Consider the following 16,268-nt stretch of genomic DNA (forward strand, 5'->3'; position numbering starts at 1 on the left):
CGGGTACTTTGAGGTACTGCGGGTACTTTGAGGTACTGCGCGCCAACTGCCTGTGTCATTGTACCTGAGCTACTAGACATCGAGTTGATAAACATAATTACAGCATCTGATCTGTGTCAACATAAGACCCAGGTACTTGCTGGCACTGACATATCTCTGACACACAAAAGTTTTATTTGAATCACCTGTTATTTCAGAATAAATGCCACCAGGTTAAACTAGATTACACAGAATGGGAACAGAACTTCACCTTGAATGGAACGGAGAAGTCGACCTCTTTGGTCTCCTTCAGACCCAGCGGGATGAGAGGGATGTTGGCCGTCTCCCTGCAAGCACAACTCATCACATTTACTACACTTACATAGTACTTCAGACACACTGACACAGTACAAGGACAAGAGGACTCGAACAATAGGAAAATTAAAATAATATAATAATAATAATAATATTAAATAACTAAACCACTAAGTGTGACGATAACAACATTTTAGCTGGCTAAGATTAGTTTAGTTTAAGATAAAATAGGTTTATTAATCCTGGGGGATTCAGGGAGCGGTGGCAGAGCAGCCACGGCTCCAACCAGCTCAGGAGCAGTTTGAGGTTCAGTGCCTTGCTCAAGGACACTTGCACACGCTGCTGGGAGGAGCCGGGGATCGAACCAGTGACCCACATCTTACCATACGACACGCTCTTACCGGAGTCACACTGCTGCCCAGATAACCGCCATTAACTATTTATCTGATGTTTAACTTGTAATCACACACCTGTTAAAGAGCATTGGAACGTATATGTTTCTGTCTTCATTTTCCTCAACCCAACTAAACAAAACTCACGTAATTCACTCATTGTATTGACTGCAACATTTCTGACATTGGTTTAAAATTCCCTTTGAATTTGGATGGCAACATGTGACTGCGGACAGCATGTGGACATACAGTGGGGCAAAAAAGTATTTAGTCAGCCACCAATTTTGCAAGTTCTTCCATTTTAAAAGATGAGAGAGGCCTGTAATTTTCATCATAGGTTCACTTCGACTATGAGACAGAATGGGGGGAAAGAATTCAGGAAATCACATTGTAGGATTTTTAATGAATTAATTAGTAAATTCCTCGGTAAAATAAGTATTTGGTCACCTACAAACAAGAAAGATTTCTGGCTTTCACAGACCTGTAACTTTTTCTTTAAGAGGCTCCTCTGTCCTCCACTCGTTACCTGTATTAATGACACCTGTTTGAAGTCGTTATCAGTATAAAAGACACCTGTCCACAACCTCAAACAGTCACACTCCAAACTCCACTATGGCCAAGACCAAAGAGCTGTCAAAGGACACCAGAAACAAAATTGTAGACCTGCACCAGGCTGGGAAGACTGAATCTGCAATAGGTAAGCAGCTTGTTGTGAAGAAATCTACTGTGGGAGCAATTATTAGAAAATGGAAGACATACAAGACCACTGATAATCTCCCTCGATCTGGGGCTCCACGCAAGATCTCACCCCGTGGGGTCAAAATGATCACAAGAACGGTGAGCAAACATCCCAGAACCACCCGGGGGGACCTAGTGAATGACCTGCAGAGAGCTGGGACCAAAGTAACAAAGGCTACCATCAGTAACACACTACGCCGCCAGGGAGTCAAACCCTGCAGTGCCAGACGTGTCCCCCTGCTTAAGCCAGTACATGTCCAGGCCCGTCTGAAGTTTGCTAGAGAGCATTTGGATGATCCAGAAGAGGATTGGGAGAATGTCATATGGTCAGATGAAACCAAATTAGAACTTTTTGGTAAAAACTCAACTTGTCGTGTTTGGAGGAGAAAGAAAGCTGAGTTGCATCTAAAGAACACCATACCTTCTGTGAAGCATGGGGGTGGAAACATCATAATTTGGGGCTGTTTTTCTGCAAAGGGACCAGGACGACTGATCCGTGTAAAGGAAACAATGAATGAGATTTTGAGTGAAAACCTCCTTCCATCAGCAAGGGCATTGAAGATGAAACGTGGCTGAGTCTTTCAGCATGACAATGATCCCAAACACACCGCCCGGGCAACGAAGGAGTGGCTTCGTAAGAAGCATTTCAAGGTCCTGGAGTGGCCTAGCCAGTCTCCAGATCTCAACCCCATAGAAAATCTTTGGAGGGAGTTGAAAGTCCGTGTTGCCCAGCAACAGCCCCAAAACATCACTGCTCTAGAGGAGATCTGCATGGAGGAATGGGCCAAAATACCAGCAACAGTGTGTGAATACCTTGTGAAGACTTACAGAAAACGTTTGATCTCTGTCATTGCAAACAAAGGGTATATAACAAAGTATTGAGATGAACTTTTGTTATTGACCAAATACTTATTTTCCACCATAATTTGCAAATAAACTCTTTAAAAATCAGACAATGTGATTTTCTGGATTTTTTTTTTCTCATTTTGTCTCTCATAGTTAAGGTATACCTATGATGACAATAACAAGCCTCTCTCATCTTTTTAAGTTGGAGAACTTGCACAATTGGTGGCTGACTAAATACTTTTTTGCCTTACTGTATCTTTTACAAAGAGATCGGCATCTGCTCCATCTGATAATTGTAACAGCTATGGATACCACGGTACACAGTACACACATTGGTATCAAATGACCGGGATGTAGGTGCGGCATTGAGGCGTGACGCCTGATGGGACACGTCCACTCCCTTTGGCGACAGAACGCTCCTTCCTGATGCTCCAATCTACAGCAAACAGAAAATGAATCACAGCAACAACACAAAAGCAAACAGGGAGCTGAGCTCATGTCCCAGTTACTCTGAAGGGTTTTATGACTGTGACTTGGGACACACTCCAAGTAGGTCAGCCGCCCCCGTGGGCATGGCAACACACTTCAGGCTGCATGGCACAGACCCTGCCAACCTGAGATCTCTTTTACAGTGTTCAGGCCAACAACGTGAGCTCCTCAACAGTCTGGATCTGGACCGGGTTCACTAACAGTTGGCTCCAGTTTCCTCGGATCTCAGACCTCCTTAGAAGTTCTGCGCTCCAGAGGCCTGGAGGGGGTCTGGAGGGGGTCTGGAGGGGGTCTGGACGGGGTCTGGAGGGGGTCTGGAGGGGGTCTGGACAGGGTGTGGAGGGGGTCTAGAGGGGGTGTGGAGGGGGTATGGAGGGGGTGTGGAGGGGGTCTGCAGGGGGTCTGGAGGGGGTCTGGAGGGGGTGTAGAGGGGTCTGGAGGGGGTCTGGAGGGAGTGTTGACCGACAGAAAGTAGATCTTACTCCTCATCGGACTTTAAGAACCAACAAAGACCCAAAAGGACTTTTCTGCCTCTGATCAGACGGTAAAACTCCCTGGAAAGACACCTTTAAAGACTTCCTCAAAGGTTCACAGCCATTCACACTCACAGGTCGACCTGTTTTACAGATACAAGTTCTGGCATTAAAGCAAAGCTCTGGCTGCTTCTGTTTCCAACAACTAACACGTTTCCTCCGCTACGTTTTAAAAAGGCCTTTTTAAAGTTTCCCCGTGGGAAAATACATTCTTATCAATCAGAATCAGGTTTCATCATCCAGAACGCCGACACAAACAAACAATCCCTGTAGAAGGAATGAAGGTCCAGAGGAGAGGACACAGTTCCCTGTGGAGCAGAACCAACCAGATCATGGTTCCTGCCACGAGACACCTTAAGCCATGTACCATCTGGAGGTAAATCTGCTCTAAAATAACAGCAGTGAGACAGCGTTTGGTGGAATCTCTGCTGCTGCCATCGTTCAGCACTTCAGCATTCCTGACGGTGCAGGAAGACTGGAAGAACCTGATTTAATGGAGGGTGGGGGGGCAGGAATTCACACACACACACACACACACACACAGACACACACACACGCACACACACACACGCACACACAGACAGACACACACACGGTGCCTGGCTCTGGTTGCTCTCACAGATTATCATGTAAATAAAACTGAGTTAGTTCCCTTCAAAATGGATCATGACCACAGGGAATTCTACAGTTTTTGTTCACGTTACTTTTCTATTCATTCATTTATTTATTTCTATTCTTTTAGCATCTTTGATAGACAGTGATTTTCAGAACTTAGAACTTTGTTTTAATTATTTTACACAATAACTCTTTATGTGTGCTTTTTAACTCTGTGAAGCTGTTTGATTAGTGCTATATGAATAAAGTTATTATTATTACTATATATCACAATACAAGCTTCTGAGTTAATTCTGTAATATATTTAAAAATGGTTTATTTTCTTCAGGTCAAATCTCTCAGGTAAAATTCTGTTTTGAGCCCTTGAAAACATTAAAAAACAATAAACAATGATATGGAATAATCTCCTTCCTCACGTGCACGTGTGTGCACGTGAGTTACCTCCTCATCCTATTCTGCATCACGTCAGCACAGAAATAGCTCGATCCGGACTGAACCGGAGAAGTAGAGGATTGTGGGAAACGCTGCGAAACACGAGCAGAGTCTTTGTGGGAGTTTCAGGTAAAGCTTTGTGTTCCTGTCCCAAACACCTGCACACACACGCACGCGCACGTGCGCGCGCGCGCACACACACACACACACGCACACACACACACACACACACACACACACACACACACACACACACGCACGCGCACGTGTGCGCGCACACACACACGCGCACACGCACGCACGCACACGCGCACACACACACAGAGACTACATTGTCTCATGATTCTCATATTGACGCCTATGAACCAGGTCCGATGGAGCCGGTCCAAGAGAACCACCTGATCACCAACAGGCCCCAAGAGGAACCAAGGAAGTGGGACAGTACTAACCGGTACATGCAGTACCGGCACTTCTATGTTTTATTCTTTGGTGTTCCGGGACTTTTTTCTTGTGTGCCGGCCCTTCTGACAAGCTGCCGGTCTCTGTTCTACCCTCTCAGGTGGACAAATCAACTCTCTCTACGTTGTCCTCAGACGAGCCTTCCATCGGTGTCTCCAGTCATCCCTGTTCTCCATACTGAACATAATGTAAAATAGATCTGATGTTATTGAGTAGGAGCAGACTTTTTATTTTAATCATTAAAACACTCAAGCTGCTGGATCCGGCTCGCAGGCTCTGGCTAATCCTAACACATTTTTCCGGTTTTCACCACAATTAAAATAATACTAAGAATATTATACATGTTTTCAGTGCTTTCATAGACGTTTATCATATTCTGTCCCACTCATTACCCAATCAAATCAAAAAACATAAACAACTCACCATGAAAGATAATAAAAATTATAAATATAGCTGCAGGCAATAATACACAGGGTTCAGTGTCTTTGTGCTGTCACTCCTCTTTACATCAGCATCACATCTAAAATGTGATGCTCCATGTGTGAGGTCACAGACAGGGAATATGTTTTGGACTGTTTGTTACTACACAATGTTACGACTGGATCCAATGCTGCAAAATAAGAACACAGCACCGGGTTCCATGAACACAATGAGTTTATATTAAATAATCAAATATCAAACCAAACGCCACGCCCACATCAAACAGTTAAGACGACGACACACACACACATACACACACACACAAACACACACACAGTGTGTAACCACTATACACAACGCAGCTCGCACGATGCGAATGGAAGTTCGGAGATGTCACGGTTCACATGACACCTCAACCGTGTCAGTAGCTGCAGCGGTTGTCCTGTTCCAGACACATTTAGCCCAAAAGATACCAAAGAGAAACCATCCATCCATCCATCCATCATAATAATAATAATAATAATAATAGTAATAATAGAAATAATAATAGAACTAATATTAATAATAGTAATAATAATAGTAATAATAATAACAAGAGTAATAATAATAATAATAATAATAATAATAATCCCCCATCCTGATGAAAAGGTGGAGATGTATGCAGACGTCTCCAGTGATGTAATGACGTGGCTCTTGGGAACGTTTTTCCTGTGGAAAAGCAAACTGGTTCTGTGAAGGATCGCAGGTTGAACCAACTGCGAAACCGGCACCAGAACCAGAACTAGGTTCATGTTGGAGCACCAAGAGGCAAGAGTAACTAAGAGGAGCGAGAAGGAATCCTCCTGGTTAGTTATATAGAAATATATAAAGACCATTTTCCCCATAATCAAACACACACACACACACACCTAATCACCCCGCCTCCATCATTCTTTCTGTGTTGTAGTTTGTTGTCATGGCAAACATGGCCTCTTCACATGGCCTTTGTGTGTGTGTGTGTGCGTGTTCAACCAGAACCATCAAAGTACAGGAAGATGATTTAACTTCCTGTTTTCATGCAGGGTTCATCGTGTTGTGTTTGTTGTTTTTATGAAACAGTGAAGTCTATGACGTAACAGGGAACAGTGACTTTAGAAGCTGCAGCGCTTCAGCGAGCTCCTCATGTCACACACACACACACACACACACACACACACACACACACACACACACACACACACACACACACACACACACACACACACACACACACACACACACACACACACACACACACACACACAAGCAGATGGTCCAGTTGCTCAACATACTGCTGCACGACACACCCCGTGTGTGTGTGTGGATCATAGCATCTAATTATCACCGCAGACAACACACACCCAGTTGGCTGACAGCAGCTGGGTCAAATGTAATGAAATGTAATTGATAATCCAGTTTGTTCATTCATCTAAAACTTCTAAACCTTTTGACCCTTTCACCAAATATGAGTGATATGTGAAATGCAACACTTCCTGTGCAGCAGAACTACTTCCTGCCAGTATACTATCCACTACACCATAGTACCTAGTACATGGTGTATTATCCAGCACTGGACTCACTGGGAGTTCTGGTAGACCTCTACCGAGCTGTTGAGTCCCTCCAGTTGCTCCATCAGCAGCTGCAGGTTGGAGTTGACGTAGCTGAGTTCCAGCACCACCATCTCACGCACCTTGTTGTTGTTGGTCGCTCTGCGGGGCCACAAAACATTAACACTTTAGTAACATAACACGGTAAGCAGCATGTACACATACAGAAATAAAAATGATATGAATCCATCAAGTCTGATGCATGGTGAGTTGATTGTTTTTATCAGCAGACTATGATGATGAAGATGAAGAGGGTGGAGGACTTCAGTGTGCGCCTCCTGGGGATACCCTCCATCCAGACGCAACGGGCAAGGAAACAAACACACCTGCTGTCATGGCAACATGGCAGCACCAACAGAGGTGTTTACAGCTCAGCTTATTTTATATTTTATGCATATATATATATATAATATATAATAAGATATGAGAGCTTTTCCTGCTTTTAAGATGCTTCATCGAACCCCTGAGGTCAGTGTGAGAAGATGAGGAAGATGAGGAAGATGAGGGTCGTTTTGTCTGAGAGAAGAACCTCCAGCACCAGTGGCCTCTAACAGAAGGTGGTTTGGTAACAGCTCCTTATCTCTGACTGCAGTGATCCAACACACAGAGCTGAATAAACCTGTCAGACCAGAGACAACATTGTTGACAATATCTACATGTTGTCAACAAACTCCTTGTCTCCCTCTCTGTCTTCCTCTCTCTCTCCCTCTCCCTCTCCCTCTCCCTCCCTGTCTCCCTCCCTGTCTCCCTCTCGGTCCCCCTCTCGGTCTCCCTCTCGGTCTCCCTCTCTGTCTCCCTCTCTGTCTCCCTCTCTGTCTCCCTCTCTGTCTCCCTCTCTGTCACTCTCTCTGTCACTCTCTCTGTCACTCTCTCCCTCCCTCCCCACCAGCATTTAAGGTGCATGTTGGATGTGATCTCTGTAAAATAAAGTGATGTCATGAAGATTCTCTGAAATCTCGGGCCCTCACCAGGAAATCCAACTCTGTTTAAAAGGGATTTAGAGTCACGGTCGACTGCATTCCGAGCCGCTTCCCTTTCCTTTGAGATCATCAGCAGGTTTTCCCTCACCCATACTGCTTACTTATCCCTGAATCAGTTGTCTGTTATGAAAGGTGGTGAGACAGCCCGATATGTAAACTCTCCTTGATGAATAATATATAGAATCCTTAAGATCTAGAAATAGTACTGTCTTTCTCCCTGACGATAAAGTACAAGCTGGTGCTTGAAAACCACACCAACACCACCCCCTGTTTCTATCAAGGTTTGAAATCCTCACCCAGTCAACCAGTCAACCAGTCAACAAAGGTGTCCCACAAGGTTCTGTATTAGGACCTGTGTTGTTTCCTGTCTGTACAACTTGGACAGACTTGGACAACCAGGCTGCTGCACCAGCTGCCGGGGTCAGATTGTTCAACATTTTCCATAATCCTGCCACATTTTAATTGCTTACAATTATCTTTGTCTATTATCAACTATCCTATTTTTCTTCTATCGTTTGGTATTACTACTGCCTATTGTTTTGATGTGAGATGCTGGGACACTGCAACTTCCTTCTGGGGATGAAAAAAGTATTTATCCATCTGTCCATCCATCCTTACATCATCCATCCATCATCTATCATCCGTCCATCCACCAATCCACCCAACATTCATCATCATCCATCCATCCATCCATCCATCCATCATCCATCCATCCATCCATCCATCTACTCCTAAACACAGGGGGACTCAATACAGACTCCAGTCTCCTTAACCTTAAATTTCTCAAATGTCTGTTTTTATTTATTTGAGCCCCATTTGACCCCACTAAGCCCTGGACATTTATATACTTGATGAAAAACGTCCTTTTCAAATTAATATTAAAAGATTGGTCACGAAATTAAGAATCAAACTGGTTTCTTTGATGTTAAACTGTCCTTCCATTTCTTTTTACATTTACATTTACATTTAGTCATTTAGCAGACGCTTTTATCCAAAGGGACTTACAAGGGAGAATAACATTCAAGCTACATTGCGACAGAGATTAGTGTAACAACAACATTAGTGTAACAATAAATACTGCTAGGTAGTGCTAAGTAATTGTAGGTTAGGACAGGAGGTACTCACTGAAGAGCTGGGTCTTCAAGTGCTTCTTAAAGACAGAGAGGGAGCTCCCTGCTCTGGTCATTTTTGGCAGCTTGTTCCACCAACGTGGAACTACAAATGAGAATAGCCTGGATTGCCGTGGCTGTATGGCCGGCAGGGCCAGGCGACGCTCATTTGACGAGCGCAGCATCCGGGGGGCAACATGTGCTCTTACAAGAGCATTTAAGTAGGCGGGAGCATTCCCAGCAATCACTCTGTAGGCCAGCATCAGAGACTTGAACTTGATGCCAGCGGCTACAGGTAACCAAGCGGCTACAGGTAACCAGTGGAGCTCGATGAGCAGGGGAGTGACATGTGCCCTCTTTGGCTGGTTGAACACCAGTCGCGCCGCCGCGACTGGACTAGATTTCCTCATTGTTAATTCTGTCTAATTGAATATTGTGAGTGTGTATCTATGTTCCTCAGGTATCCTCAATAAAGAAAATAACAATTATAATCATAACAATAATAACAATAACAAAAACAATAACAACAATAACAACAATAATAACAACAACAACAACAATCATAATAATAATAATAATGATGCGTTGGTACTTGAGGAGGTTTTCTGCTCCAGCTCTCATCCTCATCTGTTTGATGATCTGCTGGTTGAGCGTCGCTCTCTGCTTCTGCAGCTTACTGCGACCTGTCTGGGCCAGCGGGTTACAGCCCTACACACACACACACACACACACACACACACACACACACACACACACACACACACACACACACACACACACACAATAATAATAAAATAAAAATATAATAATAATAATTTTTATTCCAATTATGAAACTAATACAGTGGGGCAAAAAAGTATTTAGTCAGCCACCAATTGTGCAAGTTCTCCCACCTAAAAAGATGAGAGAGGCCTGTTATTTTCATCATAGGTATACCTCTACTATGAGAGACAAAATGAGAAAAAAAATCCAGAAAATCACAGTCTGATTTAAAAAAAAATTATTTGCAAATTATGGTGGAAAATAAGTATTTGGTCAATATCAAAAGTTCATCTCAATACTTTGTTATATACCCTTTGTTTGCAATGACAGAGGTCAAACATTTTCTGCAAGTCTTCACAAGGTTTTCACACACTGTTGCTGGTATTCTGGCCCATTCCTCCATGCAGATCTCCTCTAGAGCAGTGATGTTTTGTCGCTGGGCCACACGGACTTTCAACTCCCTCCAAAGATTTTCTATAGGGTTGAGATCTGGAGACTGGCTAGGCCACTCCAGGACCTTGAAATGCTTCTTACGAAGCCACTCCTTCGTTGCCCGGGCGGTGTGTTTGGGATCATTGTCATGCTGAAAGACCCATCTTTCATCTTCAATGCCCTTGCTGATGGAAGGAGGTTTTCACTCAAAATCTCACGATACATGGCTCCATTCATTCTTTCCTTTACACGGATCAGTCGTCCTGGTCCCTTTGCAGAAAAACAGCCCCAAAGCATGATGTTTCCACCCCCATGCTTCACAGTAGGTATGGTGTTCTTTGGATGCAACTCAGCTTTCTTTCGCCTCCATACACGACAAGTTCAGTTTTTACCAAAAAGTTCTATTTTGGTTTCATCTGACCATATGACATTCTCCCAATCCTCTTCTGGATCATCCAAATGCTCTCTAGCAAACTTCAGACGGGCCTGGACATGTACTGGCCTAAGCAGGAGGACACGTCTGGCACTGCAGGGTTTGACTCCCTGGCGGCGTAGTGTGTTACTGATGGTAGCCTTTGTTACTTTGGTCCCAGCTCTCTGCAGGTCATTCACTAGGTCCCCCCGGGTGGTTCTGGGATGTTTGCTCACCGTTCTTGTGATCATTTTGACCCCACGGGGTGAGATCTTGCGTGGAGCCCCAGATGGAGGGAGATTATCAGTGGTCTTGTATGTCTTCCATTTTCTAATAATTGCTCCCACAGTAGATTTCTTGACAACAAGCTGCTTACCTACTGCAGATTCAGTCTTCCCAGCCTGGTGCAGGTCTACAATTTTGTTTCTGGTGTCCTTTGACAGCTCTTTGGTCTTGGCCATAGTGGACTTTGGAGTGTGACTGTTTGAGGTTGTGGACAGGTGTCTTTTATACTGATAACGAGTTCAAACAGGTGCCATTAATACAGGTAACGAGTGGAGGACAGAGGAGCCTCTTAAAGAAAAAGTTACAGGTCTGTGAAAGCCAGAAATCTTTCTTGTTTGTAGGTGACCAAATACTTATTTTACCGAGGAATTTACTAATTAATTCATTAAAAATCCTACAATGTGATTTCCTGGATTCTTTCCCCCCATTCTGTCTCTCATAGTCGAAGTGAACCTATGATGAAAATTACAGGCCTCTCTCATCTTTTTAAGTGGGAAAACTTGCACAATTGGTGGCTGACTAAATACTTTTTTGCCCCACTGTATAATAATCTATAATACAGGAGTACATAATCTAGTACTCCTAATGTATTCATTTATACAAGAATATGAACAGATGTATTGTAAACCCAAAGCAAAACGTAACTCATTGAACTGTACAGTGAAGTACATCAAATACAACAAATACTACAAATGACTCCAAAAACTCCCAATTGATCAGCACGTTGTCATGACGACGCCGCATAGAAGCTTTTACTGACGTCTTGTCATCTCAATGCATTGTGGGATATGCCCAGCACCGCAGTGTGCCGTGCTTGAGTTGTTTTGCCGTTTAAAACAACACACACACATTTTAAAACAAGGTACTGTACGTGATACCAAGCACAGTGTGTGTGTACAGTGTGTTCTGGTGCTATCAAGATGGTGAGCCCTGCCCTGCTGTGTCAACAGACACACACACACACACACACACACACACATATACATACACGTATATACACACACACATATACATACACACATACATACACACACACACATATACACACACACACACACACACACACACACACACAGTTGTGTACTAAGTACAGTTGTGAGTAGAATGTGTTTTTGCTGAAACAGGCAGCTAGTGCAGAACACAAGAGCCCCCCCCCCCCCGTGACTCAGGATTATATAAAAACACAGAACGGAGTGAACAGGAGGAGAGAACAGGAGGAGAGAACACGAGGAGAGAACACGAGGAGACAACACGAGGAGAGAACAGGATTGAACAGGAGGAGAGAACAGGAGGAGAGAACAGGAGGAGAGAACAGGAGGAGAGAACAGGAGGAGTGAACAGGAGGAGAGAACAGGAGGAGAGAACAGGAGTGAACAGGAGGAGAGAACAGGAGGAGAGAACAGGAGGAGAGAACAGGAGTGAACAGGAGGAGAGAACAGGAGGAGAGAACAGGAGGAGAGAACAGGAGTGAACAGGAGGAGTGAACAGGAGGAGAGAACAGGAGGAGAGAACAGGAGGAGAGAACAGGAGGAGAGAACAGGAGGAGAGAACAGGAGGAGAGAACAGGAGTGAACAGGAGGAGAGAACAGGAGGAGAGAACAGGAGGAGAGAACAGGAGTGAACAGGAGGAGAGAACAGGAGGAGAGAACAGGAGGAGAGAACAGGAGTGAACAGGAGGAGTGAACAGGAGGAGAGAACAGGAGGAGAGAACAGGAGGAGAGAACAGGAGGAGAGAACAGGAGGAGAGAACAGGATTGAACAGGAGGAGAGAACAGGAGGAGAGAACAGGAGGAGAGAACAGGATTGAACAGGAGGAGAGAACAGGAGGAGAGAACAGGAGTGAACAGGAGGAGAGAACAGGAGTGAACAGGAGGAGAGAACGGGGGGAGTGAACAGGAGGAGTGAGAGACTGTTTAGAGAGCAGGGCGTAAAGAGGATCCATCGTTATTGAGAATGATTCCCAATTACTTTGGTCCCCCGAACTCGTCCTACATGTTGGACAACAGTCCAACATGGAGACTGAACCTTTCTCTCCTCATTCGGTGATCACACCGTTGAGACTGTGATGTGTTGGGAATGGAACCCCCAAACCCGTGCAGTGCCTTGCTCTGGGGTCCGGAGCAGCGACCTGGGAACGCTGCTGCTTCATTAGCTGCAGACAGAGCATCCATTAGCATGTTAGCGGCTTCAGCAGAGCACAACACAGGGCTCAGTGTGCACGCAACGACCAAACTGGACCCCTGACCCAGTACACTCGGGGCCCGCTCAGGGGACTGGACAAGGACCTGGTACAGAGGACTGGAACAGGACCTAGACAGGGGACAGGACAGGGACCTGGTCAGGGGCCTGGACAAGGACCTGGTAAGGGGCCTGGTCAGGGGCCTGGTCAGGGGCCTGGTCAGGGGCCTGGACAGGGGACTGGACAGGGGACTGGACAGGGGATTGGACAGGGGACCGGACAGGGACCTGGTCAAAGGACTGGGCAGGGACCTGGACAGGGGACATGGAGAGGGGACCTGGGGAAGGGACCTGGTCAGGGGTCTGACAAAGACCTGGTCAGGGGCCTGGACAAGGACCTGGTCAGCGGCCTGAACAAGGACCTGTTCAGGGGCCTGGACAAGGACCTAGATGGAGGACCTGGCCATGGGCCTTGACAATGACCTGGTCAGGGGACTGGACAGGGACCTGGTGAGGGGAACTGGACAGGGAACTAGACAGGGAACTGGACAAGGAACTGGACAAGGAACTGGACAAGGGTTCGGACAGGGGCCTGGAGAGGGGAACTGGACAGGGAACTGGACAAGGACTTGGACAAGGGTTCGGACAGGGGCCTGGAGAGGGGAACTGGACAGGGGCCTGGAGAGGGGAACTGGACAGGGAACTGGACAGGGAACTGGACAAGGACTTGGACAAGGGTTCGGACAGGGGCCTGGACAGGGGCCTGGACGGGGGCCTGGACGGGGGCCTGGACAGGGGCTTGGACGGGGGCCTGGTCATAACGCCAGAAAAAAGCCAAATGTGCAGCTAATGTTGTTATTTGGAAGTTCTGCCGTGACTTCATAGCGTGGATCCAAAGTTGAAAGTTGAATGAAAGTTGTTTTGTTTTGGTTGAGTCCAGAAGCTTCTACCTGACCACACCTTCATCAGCGGCCAAGCTGCAAAAAGCTGAGTTTCTGGGGCGGGGCCACACATTCTTTAAAACACACAATACACTTTGTGTGAATAGATTAGTTAGATACTGTGGAGCTTCCAGCTTCAGCTCATTGAGTCACAGTGCGTGATGTCACTTCCTCCCCCTCCAGAACACATGTTATCACTGTGTTTCTGGTCTGGCACAGTCGACCAATAGAAAAGCTGCTGACAAAACACTTTCTCTACCAGAGAAGAAGACTGGAAGGGAGCCTGAAACCTCAGACATGGAGAAGGGAGGAGAGGAGGAGCAGGAGAAGGATGAGGAGGAGGTTGAGGAGCAGGAGGAGGAGATTGAGGAGGAAGAAAGGAGGAGAGAAGGAGGAGGAGGAGAGGAGGAGAGAAGGAGGAGGTGGAGGAGGAGTGAGAGAAGAGGAGGAGGATGAAGAGGAGGAAGAGAGGAGGAGAAGGAGGAAGAGAGGAGGTAGAGGAGAAAGAGGAGGTGGAGAAGGAGGAGGAATATAGCAGGGAGCATGTTTCAGACGAAGATCACACTGCACTATCCAGTACACACTGCACTATCCAGTACACACTGCACTATCCATACACCAATCCAAATTGTTCCTGTGTGGTGTTATGCTGAAGGACTTGACACCGTCCTGCTGTAGCTGATACTAGGCAGAAAGCAGCAGAGGAACATTCTCTCAATAGCTCTGACATCAACATGAAGAAGGATTCACACACACACACACACATACACAACACAACACAAAACACACACATACACACACTCATACACACACACCCACACACACCCAACACACACACACATACCCAACACACACAACACATTCAACACACACACACACACACATACCCAACACACACACAACACATTCAACACACACACACACCCAACACATACCCAACACACATACACACACATACACACACATACATACACACATGCACGCACACACACTAGCGTCAAACCCACATCTCGCACACACCTGAAGTTGACAGTATCGCCCTGAAAGTGCTGCTTGGTACTTTAACATTTAAAAACTGCTTAATGAATACATGGGAAAAAATATGAGCAAATATTTTGTTATTTTTATTATCTTTCTTTCTTTTTCTTTCGGCTGCTCCCGTTAGGGGTCGCCACAATTACTATTATTGTTATTATTATTATTATTATTATTACTACAATTATTATATAAAATCAAATCCTATTTTGTATATTTTTCTACGTATATATTTGAATATGTAAACAATTAAATATGAACAAATGTTTATCAACAATTATAAAAATGATTAATGTCATTATTGTAATAATAACATAAAATCCAATCCTATTCCTGATTCCTTGTTTGGTCCACACTTGGAGCCGCTCTGGACCCACCTTCTGGAAGAAGTTCTCCCCGCAGCCCTCCAGCCCTCCCGGCCGAACGGTGTCCGTCATCCCGGGCTCTGCTGTCCTCTGGCTTCCCTTCTCTCTCTCCTTTCTCGTCTCTTTTCTTTCTTCTCTCTCCTTTCTCTCCTTTCTCTCCTTTCTCTCCTTTCTCTTCTTTCTCCTTCTCTCTCGCAGATCAACTACTTTCCACTTGTTTTCCACTCTCCGCCCGGCGTCATGACATCATGTTGCGTTACGTACGTACGACGTAACGACGTGAACTGTGCGTCAGGTGACACGCCCACCTTGCGCGACCGCGAACGAGAGACCTGTCAATCAAGGAAACCACGCCCACAGATAGACGGAGACACCTAGCGACCATAAGCTGAACTGCAGCTTAAAACAACAACCGCTAAAGAATGAGAAAATATCAAGTTAAAACAAGTTTCCAGGAAGTTTATTCAAACTTTTTCAGCGGACATTCCCTTTAGCACCACCCTTGTGAAAGTATTTTTCCTGTTTTCATCCTGTGTTATTATTATTAGTGGCACTACAATTATTACTCTTACTATTATTACCATGAGTACTTTTTGTCCTTACTGTTATTATTAGCATTGCTGTAATTACAATAATGACTATTTTCATCACTATATTGCTATATCAACAGACTATATGGCTATGATAGAAATATATATACGTTATGACTATACACATATTTACTATATCAGGATAATATTAGTCCACATAGCTGCTATACGTTATTCCTACCTTACTTGAGCGCAACTATGGACTGCCCATACTGGATAATGTGCTACTCTCAGAATTCTAAGTTCATTTCATTCGAATTGTATGTTTTTAACTCTGCTCCTCTCACATGCATGCATTCGAAAGTGATATTTGACCTCATAAATGCACCCCACAGT

At 45.1% G+C, this 16,268-nt stretch overlaps 1 protein-coding gene across 2 annotated transcripts in view; it reads right to left on the bottom strand.

Annotated features, from left to right (window-relative positions):
- rhpn2 (rhophilin, Rho GTPase binding protein 2) overlaps window positions 1-15,560 on the bottom strand; it is a 25,817-nt gene extending 10,257 nt beyond the window's left edge. For both annotated transcript variants that reach the window (XM_079997114.1, XM_079997113.1), the window contains exons 1-4: window positions 15,355-15,560; window positions 9,525-9,640; window positions 6,817-6,945; window positions 251-326 (exon numbers count right to left, since the gene is read on the bottom strand). In XM_079997114.1, coding sequence (XP_079853240.1) covers window positions 251-326; window positions 6,817-6,945; window positions 9,525-9,640; window positions 15,355-15,414 — 381 coding nt within the window. In that variant the 5' untranslated portion in view covers window positions 15,415-15,560. The remainder of the gene's footprint in view (window positions 1-250; window positions 327-6,816; window positions 6,946-9,524; window positions 9,641-15,354) is intronic.
- Window positions 15,561-16,268: the final 708 nt, after the last annotated feature.

The sequence above is a fragment of the Zeus faber genome, assembly GCF_960531495.2.
Source record: "Zeus faber genome assembly, chromosome: 3".
In the NCBI taxonomy this organism is placed as follows: Eukaryota; Metazoa; Chordata; class Actinopteri; order Zeiformes; family Zeidae; genus Zeus; species Zeus faber.